Consider the following 25,465-nt stretch of genomic DNA (forward strand, 5'->3'; position numbering starts at 1 on the left):
AGTTTCAGTAAATATAACATTAACCTCAAGTAAATGTCTGCAGTATGCAGTTGTATTCTTGCTGCAAGTACTCTGTGTATGTACTATGTACATGTATATGAATTCTGTATCAGATGCGTGTTTAGAAAAATTATTATGGCATTATATAGAAGCCAGAACATTTTTCCAATTTCTGTAGAATTTCAGCACCTTAATATTTGAGCATTTTTTGCAAACAAGTTTTGTAAGATTTGTTATGCCAAGAGTGCCAACAAATCTTAGACTGTTACATCACTCAAGTTGCTTGTGTAGTCTTTTGAGAAAAATTAAACCAAGATCTCTTAAGTGATTTTCATGCAAAATTAATGCTTCCCTTGACTTCTGCCAAATGCCGTGATGCGTTTATGCAGCAGATGCCAGAAAGTTTAGAACTTGCATCTGGAAAGAATTCAACATTTTAAGATAGAAAGCATTTGTGCCTGGGGCAGTATAATGACCCCACCTGTGTCTTTTTCTTGTCTTCTGGATGTTTTCATTATAGGTTCAGAAAGGCCCAGGCAGATACTTTTTCTATTTTTAAATCTTTTTTATGAAGCACAGTTTTAATTTTATAAGACCAGATTTCACTCCAAGTTTCAAAATATGTGTCTTCAGCATAAAATGTTTTGACAGTTACCTAATGGCCTAGCACTTTACCATCCATTTTTCTAGGCATAGTTTCAGAGAATCAGAGCCATAAAATTATAGTGTAATTAGTCATTATCAGATACTGCGTTAATTTATATTTCATGCATCCCTATGCTAAATAAAGTGCTTTTGTCCTTTCCATTATTTTGATAACTAGCTCAAACCTGTTAATATACCACTAAAATAAGTGGAAATACTTCATTGTTGAATTTATTAGCTTTGATATCTCATTTATAGTCCAGGGGAAGAGCAGAAAGGAACTAGTGTTTATTGAGTCCCTACTGTGTTCCAAGGATTGTTCTAGATATGTTTACACCCCTAATCTCATTTAATCTTCACAGCCCCTCACGGTTGGTATTATTATCCCAGTCTTAGAGATGAAGAACTTTAAACAAGCCAGATAATGATACTTCATTCTTGTGTGGGGCCGTTCATATCATAATTCTAAAGTACCATCTGACATTTGGAGATGTTGAGTTATAAAAAAGAGAAACTATCATAATTTATTCTTCACTGTTGTAAAGCTAAGGGTAAAAAGACGTACAGCAATTCTCATCTTTTTGTACTTACTATGGGAAATACTGTGAGCAGAAGTAAAGCACAAGTAAGCAATACAGAATGCGTTTGGAATACTTTATAATACCAGGAATACCTTACAATGTTCAGATAGAAAATAGTGTTGGAACAGTTGAGTATCCACATGCTAGAAAATCAGCCTTCTCCTATTTCTCTCATGCTATATGTAAAAATAAGTTCAGTGATATCATAGAGCTATTCTAAAACTTAAAACTATGATTTTTTTTTTTTTTTGGTATGAAAGCAGGAGACTATGACTTTGGGATAAGCAGAGATTTCTTAGATACAATACCTAAAATAGTAATAAAGTAGATTTTATCAAAATTTAAAATGTGTGCTGTTACAAAAAATGATTTTAAACAATGAAGACAAGCTACAGACTTGGAAGATATTTGCCACACCCATATCTTATCAAAAACATATCCAGAATATGTGAAGTGTTACTAAAATTCAGTAATAAGAAATAAACAATGACATAGTCAAAGTGAATGGAAGACTTGACGAGACACTTCACCAAAGGAGAGAACACAGGTGCCAATAGTCCTTGGATAGACCCCCAACCTCACCAGTTATTTTGGAAATAGAAGTTAAATCAGTATCACAGCATACCTATAGGAATGGATTTTCAGAAACACAACTTTTCATGTCTAGTGCAGATGAAGATGTCGAACCATTGGAATGCTTATATATTCCTATTGGGAGTGCCATTAAAAAAAAACTTAGAATGACAGAAGGATAAAAGAAAGATACACACAGAGAGGGAACTCCTATCTGTTGATTGATTAACTTGCCAGATGTGTGTAATGCCTGGGAACTGGCCAGAGCCAAAGCTGGGACCTGAGAACTCCATCCAATCTCCAACATGGGTGGCAGAAGCCAAGCTACGTAAACCTTATCTACTGTCTCCCAGGGTATGCTTCAGTATGAAGACAGCATTTTGGATAAAGCAGAATGTAAATGTAAACACTCTGATATATAGCATGTGGGCATCTCAAATGGGTTGTTAGCCCCAGTACTCCAGATGTCCACACCAGAACATCCATGTTGGAAAACAGCTTTTTATTAAGTTAGACATATATACGTTTTTAAAGACCAACTGTCTGTTTTCAAGTTGTTTAATCTAGGAGAAAAAAAAATGAATGAGTAAAATGTGCTTTTCCTGTGTTGGGACCTTTTTAAAGAACCATTTTGGTATTTATACCATCATGCATGGGACAAAAAGGAGCTATTTACATTAAATGAGCATGCTATAGGTGTATTGAATTTTGAGTTTTGCTTACACTTACCCTGACAGGGTCAGACCACATGATATAGTGCACCTTAACATTGCCCACAGACCAGACATTCTGCTTCCTTTATTTATGTGGTGGAATTGTATTCAATAACAAAAGAAATAATGATGTAGTGTTTGTAAATTTTTTGCATTATTTATTTTTTTTAAAGATTTGTTTATTTTGATCTGAGAGGCCGATTTACAAAGGAGAGGCAAAGTGAGAAAATCTCTCATTCACTGGTTCACTGCCCCAAATAATCAACTCTGGACTTATCTTTCTCTCTCTCTCTCTCTCTCTTTTCCAATTTTTCTGTTTCATTCATTCTGTTATTTCTCCTTCTGCTGATTTGGGTTTTATCTTGCCATCCCCTTTAAATCAGTTTCTGAAGATTGCCTCTGGAAGTTGGTTTGAGGATATTCTTCTCCCCCGTTAACGTTGCAGTTGATGCTGTCCTGTGTATTGCTTTAGCGGAACGGTGTTACTTTTGAGACATTGTATTCACATGTTTATTACATTAAAAGAATTGTGTAGTATCCTCGATGATTTTTGTTTGTCCCATGGATCATTTAGAAATATATTGCCTTAATTCTAAATATTTTGGTATATATTTCTAGATATTATTGTTTATTAGTTTTTGATAGTGTATGCACTTTGTATAGTTTCAGCCTTTTTCCTTAATGGTCCCATGGTTGGCCTGTCTTGATGTACATTCTCTGTGCACGTGAAAGTAATGTAAATCTACTTGCTGTGCAAGAACATCGGCTCAAGTCAGATGATATTCCTTTCTAGGTGTCCTATGTGCTTATTGATTGAGGAAGTTGTTGCATATTCTTTTTTTTTATGTTTATTTATTTTCATTACAAAGTCAGATATACAGAGAGGAGGAGAGACAGAGAGGAAGATCTTCCGCCTGATGATTCACTCCCCAAGTGAGCGCAACTGCCGGTGCTGCGCCGATCCAAAGCCAGGAACCAGGAACCTCTTCTAGGTCTCGCACACGGGTGCAGGGCCGCAAAGCTTTAGGCCATCCTCAGCTGCTTTCCCAGGCCACAATAGGGAGCTGGAAGGGAAATGGAGCTGCCAGGATTAGAACCGGCGCCTATATGGGATCCTGGCGCGTTCAAGGCGAGGACTTTAGCTGCTAGGCTATGGCGCCAGGCCCGCATATTCTTTCCTAACAGTTTCTGCAAATCTTGAGCTATGTGGGTGTATGCTGTTGGTTCCATCAAATTGACTCTTGTATTTTGAAAGTCTGTAATGAGAAGCACATGCATTTAGAGTTGTTATATATCTTGACCAACTGAGTCTTGATTATTATGTAATTTTACTTTTTGCCTCTGATTATATTCTTGTTTTGAAACTTGTCTGATGTTGATGGTTTTTTTTTAAAGATTTATTTATTTATTGGCAAGTCAGATATACAGAGAGGAGGAGAGACAGAGAGGAGGATCTTCCATCTGATGATTCACTCCCCAAGTGAGCGCAACGGCTGGTGCTGTGCCGATCCGAAGTCAGGAGCCAGCTGGGTGGGAAGTGGAGCTGCTGGGATTAGAACTGGTGCTCATATGGGATCCCAGCGCGTTCAAGGCAAGGACTTTAGCTGCTGGGCCCTGATGTAGTTTTTGTATTGTTTGCAATTTATTCTTTTTCCTTCCTTCTGTTTTAACTTGTTTCAATCAGTGAAGAAAACAAATAACCTGTGTGCCTATGTACTTATTTCTTTAAGGTTTGTTTATTTGAAAAGCAGAGTTAAAGCACAGAGAGAGAGAGAGAGAGAGAGAGAGAGAGAGAGAGAGAGAGACTGACTTCTGTCTGCTGGTTCAGTTCCCAAATGAGCACAGTAACTAGTAACAGGAGCTAGACCTGTCCCATATGGGATGCTGACACAGTAGGTGGTGCACCTGCCCCTACCGACATATTTATGACATGCTGTATTTAAATTTTTTCCTTCTAATTGAAGCTTTAAATTATTTTCAGTTAAAGTAATTATTTGAGGTTGAATGTTCTTGTACATGTTGCAGGTTACGGTTTTACTGATCTGGACATAAGTTAAGGAGAAATTGGCAATCACCACTTGAGAGGGTCTGAGCTAGTAACTGATAAATTTGAAGTAAATGGCTCACATTATTTCTGCTGGTAACCTCATCTATAAATGGTACATGTTCCATGGATCATGTCTTGTTTTATCTTGACGTGATTTTTAGATATGTGTATTAAAAAGATGAGGCACTGCTTACGGAGTCTTCCCTGTTTTAAAATCCTCTTTTGTAAATGAGCATCTCTTTCTTTTTAGGACTGTAAGGCTATGGGAAGTTGAAAATCCAAAGAAGCAGAAAAGTGTGTTTAAACCACGGACAGTGCAGGGTAAAAAAGTGATTCCCACGACTTGCACATATAGTAGAGATGGAAACCTTGTCGCAGCTGCCTGCCAGAATGGAAGCATCCAGATCTGGGATCGAAATCTGACTGTAAGTCAAGGGCATTTAAATCTTTCTTAGGAGACCACTACCTTATAAAGACAAACATCACTTTAAAATATTATGAAGATCAATTTCCTGAGTTTAGGCCTAATTTAAACTTCAGTGTTAGTTGATCAAACATTGGAACTTTTGCAGTAAACAGCATTTCAGCAAACATTCCATCTCAGTATTTTCCAAGGCATGTTAGATTTTACTTTTAAAATGAATCTTCCCTTCTTGCATAAAATTTAAAAATCACAGTACAGTTTATTATGTAACATCTCCATTTTATTTTGAAAGTAAAGGGTTTGACAGTATTATAAAAGGAGGCTAAGCAGAAAGCTAGAGAATACTCTTTAAAAGATATAAGAGAATGAATAATCCAGGATGATACATTTCTATAGTAATCCAAATAATATTTTAATATTCTGTGACATTCCACTTGAATAGGTTCTAGGTTTTTCTTATACAGTTCTAGTTCATAATTCAAATAAGTGAATTTTGGGAAGGGGCATAGATATAGTACATATGAAAAACCTTTGACTCATTCTGTAATTTACTCTATGCTTTAAAAGGGGCTTTATTTATGTTTCAGTGGTAACATGAGAAAGTCTTTTACGTACACTGACTCTCGGTTATCTCGGTTCATATTTATACAAATGATATAATTTGGATTTTTTATTATAGTTAAAAACTCTGGTCAGGTTATTAGTCCAGTAAGTATTTACTGGCTATGTAGTATATGCCAGGCGCTGTTCATGGCATTGGGAATTCTTAGCAAAAATTCCTGCCCTCAGAGAGTTTACATTCTAGTTTGTTTTCTCAAGTCATAAAAATTATATTCTTTTCAGCTTTGTTAATTAAACATTAACATTTAGAAAAGGATCCTAGAAAACCCAGTTGTCTTTTCAGGCAGATGAGTTAAAATCAGTTGTGTTGGAATAAGGTAGACAGTAATGGTGGGGTAGTGTGGGGGAATCCATGCTGATAATGCTGGAAATATCTATGGCATTTTCTGTTTGTCAGATCTTTTTATTTCTGTTTTCATCTCCACTGTAAACCCCATAAAGCTTCATAACAGCACAGAGATTTTAAAACTCCTTTGAATTGTAAACTGAGTTTTTACCAAGCAATAAATTTTTTAGTAACTGGCTTTCATCGTCTCTGGGTGCTGTTGATTCAAATGTAGAAATTCTAAAATACACAATTTTCTTGTGTTGCTTAGTAGTAATTTTTTTAGTGTAGTGTGTCTGCACGTGCCTTTGTTTTAGAACCATATGCTTTTAAACAGTTTAATGTGATTTTTGAAGGTTAATCTTGCACATATTGAAATAGGAGTATCTCTTTCTGATACTTTATTTTGTGAAAAATAGACATGTGACTACCAGTCTCCAAAAACTAGTTCTTAAATCATTTTAGTAATTACACTTCAGTGTTTGATCTCATTTTGTTAGAATTTAATAGCACATAAATGTGTGCCTTATTATTTTTCGTTTGTGTGTAAATTTATATCAAATGAAAACAAATCAGATTTAGAAGAAAAAGTTAGCAACAGGAAATACAACTTGATATGAAAACAATGAAAAAGTTTAACTTTTTTCAACAATAAAAATTTGTTCACAGGTAAACATTAGAACTGAAGTAAGAAAGCCTTTGAACAGTAGTTAAAAACAATACTTAAAATTAGTTGCCAAAGAATCACATGGCAGAAAATGGTTATCATATGCCTTGTGATGATAAAGTTATCATTATTGCCAGGTGTGGCCATAGAATTGTTATTAGACCAACTTAAATCTTTGCAAATATCAAGTATCTCTATTAAAAATGAATCCTAGAGGATTGTGCTGACCGATGTACTAGATAGTAGCTACATTTGACCATTTTAGTTTATTAAAATAAAATACAGTTAATCTTTCAGTTCCTCAGTTAACACCAGCCACACTGCAAATACCCAACAATTTCATGTAAGTAATGGCTACTTAATGAAGAGCACAGATATAAAACGTATCTTCCAAGTATTATTGGAGTCATGGTGTTTTTTGTTTTGTTTTGTTTGCCAAGGGTTCCTTTCCTTGTCAGAATAATCCCCTGCTTTTCAGGGTGAGAAAGACCCCTTCAAGAGGCTTCTGCAAGTCTACACTGCCTCACTGTCTCCCTGCTCCCTACTCACCAGTATAATTATTTTAGAAATAACAAGGGGTCAGTTCCTAATTGGAGTAAAGTAAGGGAGGAGCAGAACAGTGGGAGAAGACATTGGAGAAGTAACAGCGTGCGCCTGGTCCAGGGCTTATGCTCATGTTAAACTCTTCACCCTGCAACTTTTCTCCCACATGTTCTGACTTTTCCCCTTTTTCAGTTCTTTGAGAGCAAGTTTCCTCTTCTCATCAAGGCCAAGGCTTCTCTGACCACATTGTTTAAAATTGCAGCCTTCTCCCCTTCAATTATACTCTCTGAACCCCAACTGACATGCTGTTTTTGTGTTTTTATCGGCTGTTTCTCTCCAGTGTAATATTGGCTCCAGGAGGGAAAGAAATGTCTGTTTTTGCTCACTGATGTAGTCCTATAACAAAACATACTGCCTAGTACATAGTAGATTTGCAGTGACTATTTTTTGAATGAATTAGTGAATACCTGTATTCCAACACAGGTAGTATAAAATGAGATGGCCAATTCCTTTCTAAGAAGCCATTACAAAATAGTAAGATTCATTAAACTATTCTGAGTTTGTGAAAAGATGCAATCAATATGTGTGTGTATAAACATGTTCATGTGCATAAATCATGGTGGTTAGAGGAAATATTTTAAGACAAGTTTTGCTCTCTTCTTAATTTTTTTGTTTTTTAAAAGATTTATTTATTTTTATTGGAAAGTCAGAGAAAGAGAAAGATCTGTTATCTGCTGATTCACTCCCGAAGTGGCTGCAGTGGCCAGAGCTGACCCAATCCGAATCCAGGAGCCAGGAGCTTCCTCTGGGTTTCCCAAACAGGTACATGGTTCCAAAGTCTTGGGACATCTTCTACTACTTTCCCAGTCTACAAGAAGGGAACTGGAAAGGAAGTGGAACAGTCAGGACATGAACCAGCATCTGCTTGGAATCCCAGAGCTTGCAAGGCAAAGATTCAGCCATCGAGCCATTGCTCCTGGCCCTCTCTTATCAATCTTTTTTTTTTAAAGATTTATTTTTATTATTTTTATTGGAAAGGCGGATATACAGAGAGGAGAGACAGAGAGGAAGATCTTCCATCTGATGATTCACTCCCCAAGTGAGCGCAACGGCTGATGCTATGCCAGTCCAAAGCCAGGAGCCTCTTCCGGGTCTCCCACATGGGTGCAGGGTCCCAAAGCTTTGGGCTGTCCTTGACTGCTTTCCCGGGCCACAGGCAGGGAGCTGGAAGGGAAGTGGGGCTGCTGGGATAGAACCGGTGCCCATATGGGATCCCGGGCGTGCAAGGGGAGGACCTTATCCACTTGGGCCACTGCGCCGGGCCCCCTTATCAATCTTAATGATGTCTAAATGCACTACAGATTTTCAATTACCTTAATAATAGGTAATTTTTAAGAACTATTTTTGTGTCTTGTTAAAGTATAATTTTTGGCTTTTAAAGTAATTTAACATGTTAAGTCTTATGAATACCTAATAGCTTCTTATGTTCATGTAAAAAACTTTCAAATTCATTTTTTGGGCTTTGCTCAAAACAATTTTGTTGTTTTTTTTAATAGCTATCAGTAAGTCAGACTCTTTACTGAAACGATTTGCTGTATTTGCTTTGCAGTCATTTTATAGGCTGAACTCTTGTCACTCAAGTGGTGACCCATTCTATCCATGGAGCTCTTCCTTCCCAGACACAGTGATGGGAGGGAGTAATACTTCAGCTGTGATTTGGCTCTAAGCACTACCAATGTAACCCATCCTTGATTTGAGTATATCCTGCTGTCCTCTGACCAGCAACCCTTGCCCATATCTTAGGGCTGACACTTCGAAAATTCACTACACACCACAAAACTTTAGCACTTATGTTCCAAGCCTACCGCCTACCAGATACAACAGGGACATTTGACTAGTACAATGACATGTCAGTTGCTTCACTCTCAGCCATGCCAAGAAATGCATCAGAGAATGCCGAGGCTGGGACTGGTAGTCATACCAAGAGATTAACTTCTCAACCAAACACTCCCGTGGTGAGTAAGAGAACAGGCACAAAAGGGAGAATATAGGAGATAGTCACCAGTAATAGCTTTGATTTAGCCCACCACAAATGTTAAATGTCTCTAACTGTTGTCAGATAACCTATGTTAAAGATGTGGTTTATGTCCTTCTGTACCTTTTCTCTTCTCTCTTGCATTTTTACAAAGATATTGTTAAAAATGTCGTATTAACTTATAGGATAATTTGCAGTCTATTCATTGGATAGCAAAAACGAGCCTTGTAAATGAATTTATACAACTTTTAATTTGTAATTTTTTTTCAAAATTTCTTTAAATAGAATCATAATTTTATATGGCATGGAATATGTAGTTTTTTAAAGAATTTTTATTTTCAAACTTTTAATTTTTACTGTTTTGTCTATTGCCTCTCTTCTCTACCCTCACCATCAAATAATTACCTGGTATGTCTCTTTCTGTGCTCTTCTCCATATCTGTGTATCTGTGTCTTTCAGTCTATAAAACATTTCATATAGGACTTTGGAGGATCGGCCACATTGCTAAGAACCACACAAAAGAAAGTTAATTTGTTTAAAAAAATTTTAGAGAATAATCTCCAACATAATTCATGACCACATGGTACCTTGGGCTGTGCCCCAAATGCAGAAGAGTTTAGTAAGACGGAGGCCAGGCGGGGCAATCAGAGATGGGGCCCCTGGGAAGTGTACAGTTTGAATAAGCAACAGGATTAATGGGGATTGCAGAGTGATAATGTTGATATTTTACTTAACGAAGCAGAACAGTGCTGTTCTGCATAAAAAGTTACACTGAAAAGGCTCCTTTGAGATTCAATCTTTTAAAAGCAGCAGCAAGCCAATTTGATATGATGATAAGTACCAAAAATAAAAATAAGGCAGAATAAAAGACTGTTCTGGGGAGAAAATAGCCCTTGAGTACCTCACTTCTCTCTGTCGGACGCCATCCGCTATGCATTTATTCTGTTAAAGATGCTTTTCAAGATTTGGAAACTTGTTTTTTCAGTGGTTTCTGTTAAATTTTCATAATGTAGTTCTGATTTTTCTTTCATACCTCGAACTCATTCAAGCTAAATTCTTAGTGTTTTTTTTTTTTAAACTGCTTTCTCTGGTTACTTTTGTTTAATGGGTATTACTGTAAATGCTTTTTAGGGGTATTCTTAGAAAGCTGTTACAGCCACACTTTTCACTTTTAGGGAGGTTCAGTAAGTATGTTTTGACAGTGACCTTTAGTGAGAAGAAAGAATTTCATAAAGAAGGGTTCTTTTCTTTTCTTTCCTTTCCTTTCCTTTTCTTTTGTTCTCTTCTCTTCTTTTCTCTTTTCTCTTTTTTCTTTTTTTCTCTCTTTCTTTCTTCCTTTTTTTTTTTAAGATTTATTTGAAAGACAGTGTATTATGGAGAGAGGAAGGCATGGGGGTGGGAGGTGGGGAGAGAGAGAGAGAGAGAGAGAGAGAGAACACACAAACTGGTTTATTTTGCAAATCCCAGTTTTCGCCTGTCCAACCTTTTGAGGAATAAAATGGTCTATCTCTGAAAAATATTTTTGTTTTTTCAATGGGCCTAATACTGGGAGTCTAGAACCATGCATGTACAGCCAGAAGTCTGCATAGAGCTGTATGTTTCTATAGCATATTTTATAAGCAATGCATGAGACACATGATTACCTTATCCCTTATATGCAACTTGGTGAAAGTCTGTCCTCAGTTTCCTATGTACTTTGTGACTCACTTTCTGTATGAGATAAGACCTCGTCAGGTTATTAGGAGACTGATTTTGGGCAATGTATTTAAAACATTCAGGCCATAACACACTGCTCGCTACCATCTGTTGGACTAACCCCTTTTTCTTTGTAGGTCCTAGCCTGCTTTCAGTTTTTGCAGAAAGGTGAAGTTAGATCTCAGGATATTGTTTATCAACTCTGTCTGGGGGAGTCTTAGGAATCTAGTAACACAGATTTCTTGGTACTAGAAATATGGATTAGGAAGGTGACAACATAGATCCCTTGTTACCACAGGCATCCTTGGAAATTAATAAGGAATAAATTAAAATGCTATGGACCTGATTTTTAGTTATGTCTGAGAAGATACTTGAATTATAATTATTTTTTATGGATATTTAAGAGAAAACAGCTCAGAGTAACCATCTTTTTAGCATTATTCGCTGCCATGATTTTCAATTATTACTTTTCAGAAAGATATTTCATTGATTCAAAACACAAATAACTATCATAACTGCAAAATCACTTGCAGACTCTGCACTTAAATTTCTGTCAGTTATTTTAATGAAAGCTCTTACCTTTTAATGATGTTGTTCTGGTAAATGTTTGTCAAATGAAAAACATCCTGACTTTTAGAAAAGTTATATTAAAAAGTTCTCATGAAACAGATAGTTTTTTAACTTGGTGTTTTGAAGTGAAGGATAATAATTGAATTAACACTTTTGGCTAAACAGAATAGGTTAAACTCTTTCATTTAATCCTGTTCCCTCTGTAAACTTCACTGTAAAATAATAGGAAAGGCATTTTAAAAAGCGTAATTCTGTATTGATGAAGAGAATCAGGGAGGAGATGAGAGCAGAGAGATGACAAAAGTCAGGATACATTTGGAAGCTGGAAACCAGACACATAAATGGTAACTGACTTAGCCAGCTAGAGAAAGCTTAGCCGTGGTGTGGGTAATCTGTGAGTGAGTGAATGAGTGAGTGAGAGAGAGAGAGAGAGACAGACAGACAGACAGACAGACAGACAAGTGTGAGCTGGTTTATCTTGGAAATCCCTGATCTTCCATGTGCATCCAGACCACAGGTATCCTCACCAGTAAAGAGCAGAATGGTACTGTAAAGGGAGTCTGTTAGAAAGGTCTTGTGTTCCAGGTAAAGCTGAAATGGGTGAGAACTTTTGTATAAAGCTGTTCTTCCTCTTGTCCTCCCTCTTCCATCGTCAGAGTAATTATCATCTTCACAATACTTACTTTTCTCCAGATAATATGTTCTTTAACTATTTATTTTTACTGGAATATCAGATTTACAAATAGATGAAAAAAGAGAGAGAATGATCTTCTGTCTGTTGATTCACTCCCCAAGTGGTAGCAACAACCAGAGCTGAGCCGATCCAAGTCCAGGAGCCAGGAGCTTCTTCTGGATCTCCTAAGTGGGTGCAGGATCCCAAGGCTTTGGGCCATCCTTGACTTCTTTTCCAGACCACAAGCAGAGAGCAGAATGGGAAGTGGAGCAGGACACGAACTGGGACCCTTATGGCATCCTGGCAGATGCAAGGGGAAGATTTAACCACTAGGCTACCATGCCAGTCCCTATCCTGATAATATTTTAAACATGTTTTATGTACTGCTTCACTTAATCTTTATATCAAACCTGTGATGTCAGGATTGTTATTATTTTATAAATGAGAAGACTCAGGTACAGATTTTAAATTGTGTGGGGGCTACAGTGGCATAACCAGGACTCAGTCCCAGGTAGCCTGTCTCCAAAGTCTATATCAGGGATTATAAATCTGCCACCAAGGAGCCAGATGTAGCGCACTACTTGATTTTGTATGGCCTATAAGCTAAGAAAGATTTTTATATTTTTACATGATTGTGCTATTTTTCTGTAGGGTAGAAGGAGAGAGAAAAGGGGGAAGGAGGATGTACAAAAAAAAAGTAATCAAGTGAGAGGTCTTGGAAAATAGTAACAGCAGGGAAGTAAAGTCCATAGGAACATTGGTATCTTCTAGAAGTTAAATGTGGAAAAGCTATGAGAGTTAAAGGGTCAAGCCCAGTAATTGTTTACAAAGTTCTGAAAAGAAAAAAGTATAGGGGAAAAAAGATGGACTAAAGTGAGGCATAGTTAAGTAAGTCCCTGCCCTGAGAAAGGCCTCAGAACTGGAAAACGGTGACTGTCCAGATGGGAAGGGCTACCAGGAATATAGACAGGATCCTAAAATCTGGCCAAGAACAACTATAATAGGAAGCATACAAGAATAATGCAGTCTTGTAATTTAGAATGTTGATGAGACAGTAACTTGAATGGAAGACCATGGACTCTTAGCTCAATAGGAAGGGCAACAAAGAGCAGTCAGGGATGACAGTGTGAAAGGAGAGAATGCTGTTGTTCCTTCCATCAGGGTCATCCCACTTCAGGACCACCACAAGGAAAAGAGAGATATGAAGGTAAAATATTGCTGTTTTGAGGCTTCATCAGGAGTCATTCTTCAAAACAATTTTTTAGTTTTAAAATATGTAGTAAGACTCATAAATTAAAGTTTGAATGTTTCTCCCCCCCCCCCACCCCCAGGCATTTCCCTCTCTTTCTTACTGTGATTTTAAAGTAAAAAATAATTTTAAAAAACCCCGTTGTTCCTTAATGTGTATGATTTGTACTTATTTATAGAGTACAGTGTTGTAATTTGATTTATGTGTACAGTGTATAATAATTGAATTCAGGTAATTAGCTACTTTTCCTTTCAAGTACTGCCAGTTACGTGTAAAACCTTTTATCTTTTTGCCATTTTTTATTATATTTTTGACAATCTTTACATAGTTAATTAGGGTAAAAAGGTTCAAGGGGTTTAGAAAAGTGGGTAAGACTATTATTTCCATATTGTTTCCTTCATATATCTGAGGTAAAGGGGCATTTTAAGGTAGAAGCCCCACCCAGTCTCCCACACACCCCAGGTCCCGGATGTGGGGCATGCTGTGAGGGTTTTGCTCAAGTGGTTTTGATAGTTCCCCAGTTATGAATCGCTGCCAATCTTGCCACTCCAGGCACGATGAGGTTCGTGAAGAATCCACTGGCGGACATAGTCCATCATAGAGTCTCCATTTGCCCAGTATTAAAACCTTTTAAAAATCAGACTAGGTGGGCCCAGCAGCGTGGCCTAGCAGCTAAAAGTCCTCACCTTGAATGCGCCGGGATCCCATGTGGGCGCCGGTTCTAATTCCGGCAGCTCCACTTCCCATCCAGCTCCCTGCTTGTGGCCTGGGAAAGCAGTCGAGGATGGCCCAAGGCTTTGGGACACTGCATCCGCGTTGTTGTCAAAATTATATTTACAGTGGAATTTTTAAATCCTGGGAATATGGGATTAGATAGGCAATAATTTCTACTGCCCAAGTTGACAAAGTTTCTGTCAGTGCTGTGAGCTCTTGGGGAAGAAGGATGCTTTCCTTTTTTTTACTTTGCATGCATTGATATGTGAATCATACATAGTACGAGATTGATAAGAATTTTAGATTAAATTATAACATCTTAATTTTTCTGCAGCCTAAATTTACCTGCAGGTTGCTTTCATACTCTAATTTTGACATGTAGAGTTTGTGCAGTTTCCTTAAAAAGGCAAAATTATACACTGTGTACGTGCGTAGATATTAGCAAGTAGAAAGGGGGAAATGTAAATGTAATCACTCACTGATGAAAACTGTGTGAAGAGAAATTAAAATTCAGTTAACATAAGTGTTTATAAAGATGTTAAAAATGCATTCTTAATTTTAACTCATATAAAGCTAGCTGAATTAAAATTTCATGCTAAGTATGATAGGAGTACAAAACATATGAATATTTATTGAAGTGTGTTGACAGTTAGGATGGGAAAAATGGAAAGCTGTCTTAAACCAAAAGTTCCAGTTTAGATATCTGAATGAAAGATTCTATTATAGAGTATAAACATGACAAGTACAACAGTTAGTCTAATCTTTATTTATTTTCACCGTATTGAAAGTTGCTATGTAGAATCAAGAAAGTAATATAAAGTAATATAATTCTGATTTGTCACTGTTTGTTGACTGGAATTTAATCAAAATTTAAAGATTTATTGCAAAATGTGAGATATTTTTATTTGCCTTGCACAGTCATAATTATAGACAATCATTTGATAATTATGTTCAGTTTCATTAGATTATGTATCTGAAACATGGCTCATGATGTTTTCTGAAATTCTGGGTCCAGGCCTTGTCCTTTTTAATGACATGCAAATGAAGGTAACTTTGCTTTTTTTTTTTCCTAATTTTAAGAGGAAGTCATGCTTATTTGCACAGTATTCATCTAAATATGGGAAAGCATATGAGCAAAATAAGTTACCTGTAACTATACCCTCCATAGATGAATATGTCATGGTTTTCTGTACTTTGCATATAGGATGCATTCACCTTGCATATGCGTTGTATGTTTGCTTGTATAGGTGTTTTGTTTGCTTGCTTGGTTTTGAAAGAAAAAGTAACAGAAAGGGAAGGAAAAGAGAACAGGAGAGAGTGAAAGAAAGAAAGAAAGAAAGCTTCCTTCCAACTGATAGTTCACTTCCCAAAATATCTACATCAGCCAGGGCGGGCTGGGCTGAAGCTATGTACCTAGAACTTCATCTGAGTCCCTCTTATGCATGCAAGAGCCCAAACACTTGAGCCATTTTCTGCTACTTTCCCAGGCACATTAGCAGGGAGTTGAAGCAGAAGTAGAACTGCCAAGACTCAAACTGGTTCTGATATGGATGCCACAGTTGCAAGTTACAGCTTAACCCTCTGCACCACATTGCTGAAAACAAGGGTTTTTAATAGTGTTTGTATTTAGCACATTTTCTCTACCTGTTTTTCAAACAGATTGAGAAATAAGACTAATCACTAAAAGATAGCAGATGAAAACTGAGTTTACTTTTATTACATATAGAAAGGGAGAATTAAGGTCAGAAATGCCTGCTGACTAATTGCTAGAATAGCACGGATTTGTCCACCCCGTGTAAACCAAGACTGACTTAGCTTTCCTGCCCCAGGAAGTCTTAGGGTATTGAGGAGCAGAAGAGAATGTCTAAGTTTGCACCCAAGGGGAAAGAGGCAAGTAAAGCATTTTCAATTGTTCTTTGTACTTTCACAAATTAGTACAAAGAATGAATGAGAGAGGTTGGAGTGAGAGGATATCAGGCCACACACAGGAGCTGCTCAGGTATGGAAAAGAGTTGGGTACTTTCTGAAGCCACTCAATGGATTTTAGAAGAGGAATGCTTTGATCCATGCTTCATGTTGCAAGCAGTCATCCTGGCTCTTCTGCATGGAGGGTACCTATGTATGTAGAGAGGTGGAAGCAGCTAGACTGCTTTGGGTCCATTTCAGACATCCAGACAATTTCCTGGATGTGCATAGTGATGGTAGAATGTGATTTGTACATCCTGAGGATTTTTATAAAGGAAGCTAGAGTTGAGTAATGGTGTTTAATGTAAAACTCACTCTTGCACAGTATTCATAATTATGCCCTTTAAAGTAGTTGTGTGCTGACATAAAACAGAATTTAATTTGGAAAATGATTGCATTTCATCATATGGTACCTGTTTTTTCTAGTGATAAGAAGGTTTTTTGGGATTTGAGAATTTAGAGATTGTAAAATGTGGAAGCCTGCTTTGATTTTGTTATTTTTGAGCTAATTTTGAGCAATTTTATGTTTATTCATATCTTTTATCAGTTGGCAGTTGGAGAAAGTACTCTTTAGTTCTCAAAAACAACAACGAAAGACTTGATATCATGACACATGAACAGAGTCCTCTGTGGTTGTCTCGATAGGGCTGTTAGGTCATCTAAAATGGTCAGACTCTCTGCAGGGTACTATAGTCTCTAGAAAGCCTATATAAGGGATGCCTCTCTGTAGTAGAGAGATTTCCTGGGCCATGTTTCTCAGCTTCAGGACAGCTATGATTTATTTTGTAAGCTGATGAGGCCAAACATTACTGCTTTAACCATTATAAACAAAATAGTAAATGTTAAATGTTCATTTAATAGAGCCACTAGTAGGGCTTTTATATACAGAAAGTAAAGCCCGAGCCAAAAATGTGAAACAGTCCTGTGGTCGGCGTGCATTCCTTTTTAACCTACTCCTTGGATTCATTGCAACTGGAGAAGTGATGCAATCAGTGATCATTTGAGCTTGCAAACCAAAGGGTACTGCAGTAGGTCCTGTCTGTATTGTTTTCTTTTACTAATGTCCAAAGCTTTAATACCTGACCACATTTTCTCTCAGAACCTGTCTTTATATGTTAGATATGTGAAAACTCTAGGATATTGTTTAGTGTTGATCAACTTTTGTCTTCATCGGGGTTTTTTTTTTTTTTTTTTGTGGCTTTCAGCTCTGTCTTGAAAAGTCATACAAGGATCAAACTTTAATTAAGACTAATTTTTAAAGTTACTGCCACAATTTCTTTATAGTAGCTTGCAGAAAGAATTATTTTCACTCTGAGTGATTGGTAAGAAGTGTTCCTTTGTGGTGAAGGTCTGCCGTGGGCGTGAGAACAGTCTAGCTGCACTGATGCTCATGCGGAAGGTGAAGGAGCTAGTCACTATCCGCGTCTGATGGCGACCATGTTTTGTTTTGTTTTGTATTGTTTGTTTTGTTTCGGTCCTGAAGAATAATTCTTGCACCTCTCTATTTGAAAATCTACATACTTGTCTTGCAGTACTGTATATTTCTAACTAGAGGAAATTGAATTTTATATGGGACAGCTATACACATATCTTGGCAGACACAGAGACATAGAAAACTGAAAAAGTTCATCGCAACATTTCCTAATCTTGCAATGTGCAGTGAACACCGATATTTCTTTCATTCCATTCTTCTGTTTTTAAATGTTGATCATAATCTGCTGAATTGATTTTATGACGCATTAATGAGTTAAAATCCAGACTTTGGAAAACATTTCTAAAGCATGCCCCAAGTATAATTCAATCTTCACAGCAGCCTTGTTTAGTGTGTATTCAAAACATAGCTAAAGCCTCTTGACTTCGAAAATAGAAGTTGAACTGAGGAATCCAAGATAGAAGAAATGGTCTGAGGCCCTGAGTGAGCAGAGGTCATCATGAAGGCAGCAGGTGCTTGAGTGGTGAGGGAAGAGGAGGAGCTGCAGATGTTTATAACAGGAGGTAGATGGATACAACATGTTTCTCCTGCCTTGGGACTTTGGCCTAAACTTTTGAAGAAATCCGATAAGTTGCTGGTGTCTTGAAAAGCTACCAAATCAGTATACCAAGCTCTACCTAATAGCTTCGTATAGTTCACCTCATCTGTCTTGATTAATTCAGTTGCTGTACGGCAGTCTGTTTCTCAGACATCACTTGTCTGCACACACTGCTGATGTTAATTCTTGACATGCCTGTATATCTCCATCTAGTTTACTTGATTGACAAAAATGACTTATTTAAACATCTAAGTACTTTTTTAAAGATTGAGCTAGAATTCACATAACACAAAATTAACCTTTTAGAGCACACATTTAAGCCACATAATTCCGTGGTATTTAGTGGATTCACAGTATTGTGCAATCACCAGCTGTCTCTGGTTTCAAAACTATTTCATCAACCCATAAAAACACTGCATACCTATTAAGTAATCATTCCACAAACTCCCATCTCTAAAGGAAACATTATGATGCCACCACATATTTTAAAAATATGTTGCTGTTAATAGAACACAACTTTGAAAAATACATCAAAAATGAAATGGTTGCAGTTACTAGCTAGATTTTTTTATCTGCCAAAGACTCTGCTGTTGAATATTTTTCCATGTTTAAAAGCAATATTAACAAGTGCTGATGCAGATATTAAAGATAAATTATTAATTCAAACATTTTTGCTTAGTGTATTTGGAAGAATTGAAAGAGAATTTTTAAAAGAGAACTTTCTTGCTATGAGATTCACTGATATTTGGTACTATTCCCTTTGCCATCTAGCATTTATCTTGATGTAGAGTATTCTGTAACTGAATCTATGGAGTTTAGAGTCATATTCTACCATATTAGTCCTCTTATCATTATCATTGCAGTTTATTTAACATTGAATTATGTCTAAAGAATAAAGACATGTTTTGCTGACATTGTGGAGGCTCAAGGGCATTGGTGCTAACTTTGGTGGGGGGGCCTGTGGCTGTGAAACATCTTGGAGGATGGCATCATGGCAGGAGCATGTAAGAGCAAGACTGGAAGCCAGACTGGAGGGAAAGGTCAGTATCTCTGAAAGGAAAGCAACTTTCCTGTCTTGAGGGAATGGAGATTCAAGAAGCGCTATGTCTATTCCTTCTGTGGGTGGTATTTTTTTTATTATTATTAATTATATAAAACTAGTTATTCAACTAAACTGGATGGGTTGAGTTTTAAAGAGAAAACACAGATACTACTCTCATATAATTTAAATCATTGTTGTGAAAATGTTTATACACAATTAACACTTAGAAAATAAAACGATTATAGTCAGTGGACAAGTGGATTATATTCTGAAAGTCCACAGACTAAATTGCTTGGAACACTGTTTTTCTTTTTTTTTTTTTTTTAATTTGTTTTTTATTGATTACATTGCATTATGTGACACAGTTTTATAGGCTCTGGAATTCCCCCCTTCCCTCCCCAACCCCCCCCCCCCCATGGTGGATTCTTGTTGCATTACTACAGTTCAGATTCAGTTGAAATTCTTTTCTTGCAAGCATCTACAAAGCATAGAGTTCGGCATCTTATTGTCCAGATAAGTTCAACAGTTTCTTGGGGAGACCGTCTCTGATCTGAAGGTAGAGCTGACAGAGTATCATCCCAATCAATTAAAAACCCTGGCATTACATCAGTAACAATTTATAACATAATGGAATTAGTTGACATGGTATTGGGAACACTGTTTTTCATAGAAGCAATGTTAATATTAGCTATTGTGAACATTCCAGATTAGCCCATATTACTTATTCTTTATGTATTCTTCTATAAGCTTCCTAGAGGCAGCTCTGGTGTGCCTTGCACACCTCAGTCTCCTTATCTGAATAGTATTTCACTTGGCTGTAGTGATTAAATAGATATCTGTTGTGAGGGTACATAATTGCTTGGTGCTTAGTTGAAGATCATTAAGTGCTTTTATTTATTTATTCAGTCACTCATAGTCACAATTTTCCTTCTTTTTCGCTTTCTTTTCTTCTTTCCTTCCTTCTTGTCACTCTTCTCCTCCTCTTTCTCCTCCACTCCCTCATCCTCCTGCTTCTCCTCTTCCTCCTCCTGCTCTTTCCCTTCTTCCCCCCTACCCTCCCCCTCCCTCCTCTTCCTCCTCCTCCTCCTTCTTCTTCTTCTGAGAGAGAAAGACAGACAGACAAATGCCTTCTGCACATGGGTACAGGGTCACAAAGCTTTGGGCCATCCTCTACTGCTTTCCCAGACCACAGGCGGGGAGCTGGGTGGGAAATGAAGCAGCCAGGATAAGAACTGGCGCCCTTATGGGATCCTGGCACATGCAAGCATAAGAGTTAAACACTGGGCCATCATGCCAGGCCAAGTCAGGATGTTAATAGATTGCAGAACTGCATCAACACAGTTTGCTGCGGAAATCAGGTAGATTTATTCTAATGTGACATCCAGAGCTTGGTCAGAGAATTCACCTTCTCACTACTAACCTACCTCAGCATTGGTAATGGTGATGGTGGCAGTAATAATAATAATAATAATAACAATAATAATAATAGTTGTTATTATAGCAGCTAATATTGTAATCTACCTGATACTGGAAGTTGTTCTAAATGTTTTCAGTGTGCTTGCTCATTATATAGCTTTGTGAGGTTAGTATTCTTAGTCATGTTTTACAAATGAATTTGTTGAAGTTGACTACTCTACCAAAGGAAATGCCTGTTATCAATGGCAAAATACTCACATTGCAAAGTGCTACTTATCTGTTTCCCTGCAGGGGCTGAGCAGGGAGTAGAAGCAGAAAAAATAGAGGAGGAGGGGAAAATAGATCATCTGTCCTCATTAACAAGGATCCAAATGGAAAACACATTGAAGAAGAGAACAGTGTAGACTTGAACTTGAGCCTGTAAGCAGGCAGTGAGTGTTTTTCCCTCCGCCGTGCCCCAATGCTCTGGCCTAAATGAACTGTACTACAAGTGCTTTGAGATTTTGTATCTAGCTCCCCTGTGGAAAATCATGTGTCAAGTCTTTATACATTGAAGGAAATAATTCATATATTATGCATTATATATTTTATCACTGAGCTAGTGAATTGAGATTATAGAAATAGCATATAATTAAAACTTTTTTTTTTTGCTAAATTTAGATGCCCATAATTTAAATGGAATTCTTTATCATTGACTAGATCTAGTAGCAAGATGACATCTTGCTGTTTTTATTTTTAAACCTAGGAAAATTTGCCTATAAACCATTTAGTAGCAGGACAAGCTTTCCAAATTCTATGAGTTGAAGCACATGGAGATACTAAAGATACTTGGATGGGGCTTGAATGTTTTCCCACACATAAAGTATGTGTTTCAAAGATAGGAAGATATTTTAGATATTCATTGAAATAGTAGTTTGAGGTTGCAGCACAGTATGTGATAATTACTATTTTTATACTGATAAAATAGTGCACTGTTATTAGATAAGATATAAGTCAAAGTAATAAAAGTTATCCATTGATTGCTAAATCTAAATTCTTAGATGGTACTTGTCATGTGTAAGCATGAAGCATAAAGGACTGTGTGTGTCTGTGCGAGACTGGTCATGATTGCTAATTTACATAGGTTTGTGCATTTGGATCAAATACCTCGATTTTTATCATATAGGGAACTACTTGTGTTTTTCTTTTTTTTTTTTTGATGCATGCTTTTTTTTCTTTTTAAAAAATTCCTATATTTTGGTAATCTTTACATAGTTGATTAGGGCACAAAGTGTCAAGGGCTACAGGAAAGTGGGTAAGACCATTGTTTCCACATTAATATGTTTCTGTATCTAGGGTAAGGGAAGACATAGAGGGAGAAGCCCGACACAGCCTCCCAACCATCCCAGGTGCCCGACGTGGGGCATGCTCCGAGGGTCCTGCTCATGCAGTTTTTATAGTTCAACAATTCTGAATTGCTGCCAATCTCGCTGTTCCAAGAGTGATGGACTCTCTTCAGAATCCACTGGCTGACGTAGTCTCTTGGTGATTGGGGTTCTGAGCTCAGCAGTTCAGTTGGAGGGATCCCCAGGAAAAGTTCGTCTGAGGTGATCCCAGACCTGATAGTTGTGTGTACTTGCCAGTACAGGGTCCGGCACAGTCTGTCACCCCAATAAGCTTATGCATATGCTGGTGATTGCAATTGCTGGGTCAGTTCTGCTTCCAGCCCTGTCTTCCACACGAACCGATGGGTGTTGCAGTCTAGCCCGATGCTGCCCACTTCATACTCGGCCCTCACGCAAACCAGTGGGAGCTGCAGCCTAGTCGGGGAGACTCCCCATGACTCCCACCAGGCCTGCCCCCTACCCTGATTCCCATGCTTGCCAGTATGTACGGCAGACTTGTTGAGTTTGTCTCACATTCCATTTAGCTCTCATACATGTCAATGGGCATTGAAGCCTAGTGTCTTTTGCTAAGTCTCCCTCTGTGTGTTCCAGAGATCTTTTTTTAAATTTATTTTTATTGGAAAGGAGGATATACACAGAGGAGGATATACAAAGAGGAAGATTTTCCATCTGATGTTTCACTCCCCAAGTGGCCGCAACAGCTGGACCTGAGCCAGTCTGAAGCCAGGAGCGACGCAGGGTCCCAAGGCTTTGGGCCATCCTTGACTGCTTTCCCAGGCCACAAGCAGGGAACTGAATGGGAAGCAGGGCTGCCGGGATTAGAACCAGCGCCCATATGGGATCTTGGGTGTGCAAGGCAAGGTCTTAACAATTACACTATTGTACCGGGCCCCAGGAATCTTTTTTTTTTTTTTTGAGATCTTTGATTAGATTTTGTGAGTTGGTGTATTACTGAATAAAATTTGTTCCAGACATGGTTAGAATGTATACAGTATCTGAATTTACAGCTATGGTGAGATATAACTGACAGATTTCAGGAGGAATTGAATTTGTATTTTTCTAGAAACAAGTCTAAAATACCACCTTCAATACTTTAAAAAGTATTTCTAGTTTCATATACATGAAATTTAAAGATGCCCAATTCAATGAAATGGATTTCTTTTTTAAAACATTTATTTTTTTAATTGGAAATGCAGATTTACAGAAAGAAGGGGAAACAGAGGAAGATCTATCTATTGTTTCACTTCTCAAATGGTCACAATAGCCACAACTGAGCCTATCAGAAGCCAGGAGGCAGGAGCTTCTTCTGGGTCTCCCATGTGGGTCCAGTGTCCCAAGGCTTTGAGTCATCCTCCAGTGCTTTCCCAGGTCATAAGCAGGGAGCTGGATGGGAAGTGGAGCAGCTGGGACATGAATGGGCATCCCTATGGAATCCCGGCACTTGTAAGCAAAAGACTAGCCAATTAAACTATTGAATTAACCCCAATTAAATGGATTTTGTTTTTGAGTTTAGTGAACAAAGTTGAATTATTCAAGGTTCATTGATTGCCCCAAAGTATGAGTAAGTTGGAACATTCAGAGGGGAAGAACAAAGCTAGAGAGAGTATTCATTTAAGTGACGAACAAGAGCATCATTGTGTCAGGGCTTTGTCATTTTTTCCTTAGTTGTCTATTACCATGAGTTTTCCTTCAAGAATGATCATAACAATGCCATGGAAAAACCTGAGAAATTTCTTCACCACTTCACACATCATGGCATATGATTAATCAGTATAATATGACTGTAATTTTTTCCCCCTGTGGATATAGACATCATCATTATCCATCTCTGAAGCTTTGTCAAAACTCTCCTGAATGTTTTCTTGTCATAAGCAGTATGTCAAAGGAAAGCTAGACTGCTTTCTGGGACTACTCTCTAAATAGTTTCCTTGCCCCTTTGGTGCACCCTGAAACTCTATTTATGCATGAATATTTTTAAGTCTTCATTTCTTCTTCTTTTTGGCTTTTCCTCTTTGTCTGGTCTAAGTTTGTTGTACAGTTTCCTGTCTATAGCTCTGGCCTTTCACAGGCAGTTGATGCCAGGATCATCTGTTTTGGATTTCAAGCTGCTTGAGGTAGTGACTCTTCTGGCTTGGTCCTGCCACACTCTTTGATGATGATCATAATGATGAAGTAGTTTACTCCTTCGGTTTGAGATATACCCTTGACTTCTGGTTAGAAAATTCTGAGAATTAGTAATATGGCAATTGAGATTTCTCAGTCATCATCTTCTTCTAAATTGCCTATGTCACATAAAAGAATGGTTATTATTTGTTTATCATTTTCTACATCCCAAAAGTGCATTGGAACTCTTCATAGTTAATATTTCTTACCACAACCTACACTTGCATTATTACTGTTATTGTCATTTTGCAGATAAGACAACTAAGACTTAAAGAGGCTAAGTAACTTTCCTGTTGTCGTACAACTAGAAATAAATAAGCTGAGAATCTGGGTTTGTCTGACTTTAAAGGCAATACTCTCAATTCTATCATGATTTTCTTTGAGTCATCCTGGCGCCTTGTGTGTGCTATGGATTCTTTCAGGTTTCTGAAGTACATATCTTAAACATTTTTTTTTTCCTTGGGACTGATACCATGGTTCAACATCCTGGTCCTTCGCCTTCAAATGCCAGCATCCCATGTGGGCACTGGTTCGTGTTTTGACTGCTGTATTTTCCCATCCAGCTCCATGGTTGTGGCCTGGGAAACCAGTGGAGGATGACCCAAAGCCTTGGGACCCTGCACCTGTGTGGGAGACATTGAAGATTCTCCTGGCTCCTGGCTTTGGATTGGTTCAGTTTTGGCTGTTGCCACCATTTGGGTGTCAAGTAGCAGGTGAAAGTTCTTTCTATTTCTCATTCTCTTCTGTAAATCTGCTTTTCCAATTAAAAAAAAATAAATCCTTAATATGCTTTAAAAGTTTTTTTCTAGGGCCTGTGCAGTAGCCTTGTGGCTGAAGTCCTTGTTTTGCATGCACTGGATACCCCATATGGGTACTGGTTTGTATCCTGGTTTCTGCATTTCTCATCCAGCTCCCTGCTTGTGACCTGGGAAAGCAGTAGAGAATGGCCCAAAGCCCTGGGACCCTGCACCTCTATTGGGGAGTCAGAAGAAGCTCCTGGCTTCTGGCTTTGGATCAGCCTGGCTTTGGCTGTTGCAGCCATGTGGGGAGTAAACCAGGAGATGGAAGATATTTGTCTCTCTCTCCTCTCCGGATATCTACTGCCTTTCCAATAAAAATAAGGAAATCTTAAGAAAAAAAGATTATGTTATGGTATTAGGGTGGACATTTCGCCTGGCGGTTAAGATGCCTATAAACAAAGCTGGCACCATAGTGTAGCAAACTAAGCTTCCACCTAATGCACCAGTATCCCATATGGGTGATGGTTGAAGTCCTGGCTGCTCTACTTCCAATTAAGCTCCTTGCAAAGGGCCTAGATAAGCAGCGGAGCAGGACCCAGTTTCTTGGACCCCTTCACCCACATGGATGACTTGAAGAAACTCCTGGCTT

At 37.8% G+C, this 25,465-nt stretch overlaps 1 protein-coding gene across 3 annotated transcripts in view; it reads left to right on the forward strand.

The window, feature by feature from the left end:
- WDR70 (WD repeat domain 70) overlaps window positions 1-25,465 on the forward strand; it is a 201,456-nt gene that overhangs the window by 102,150 nt on the left and 73,841 nt on the right. For all 3 annotated transcript variants that reach the window (XM_040977476.1, XM_040977475.1, XM_040977477.1), the window contains one exon: window positions 4,810-4,984. In XM_040977476.1, the coding sequence (XP_040833410.1) occupies window positions 4,810-4,984 (175 nt within the window). The remainder of the gene's footprint in view (window positions 1-4,809; window positions 4,985-25,465) is intronic.

Source organism: Ochotona curzoniae, unplaced genomic scaffold, assembly GCF_017591425.1.
Source record: "Ochotona curzoniae isolate NIBS_2020 unplaced genomic scaffold, NIBS_Ocur_1.0 contig_2754, whole genome shotgun sequence".
Lineage (NCBI taxonomy): Eukaryota > Metazoa > Chordata > Mammalia > Lagomorpha > Ochotonidae > Ochotona > Ochotona curzoniae.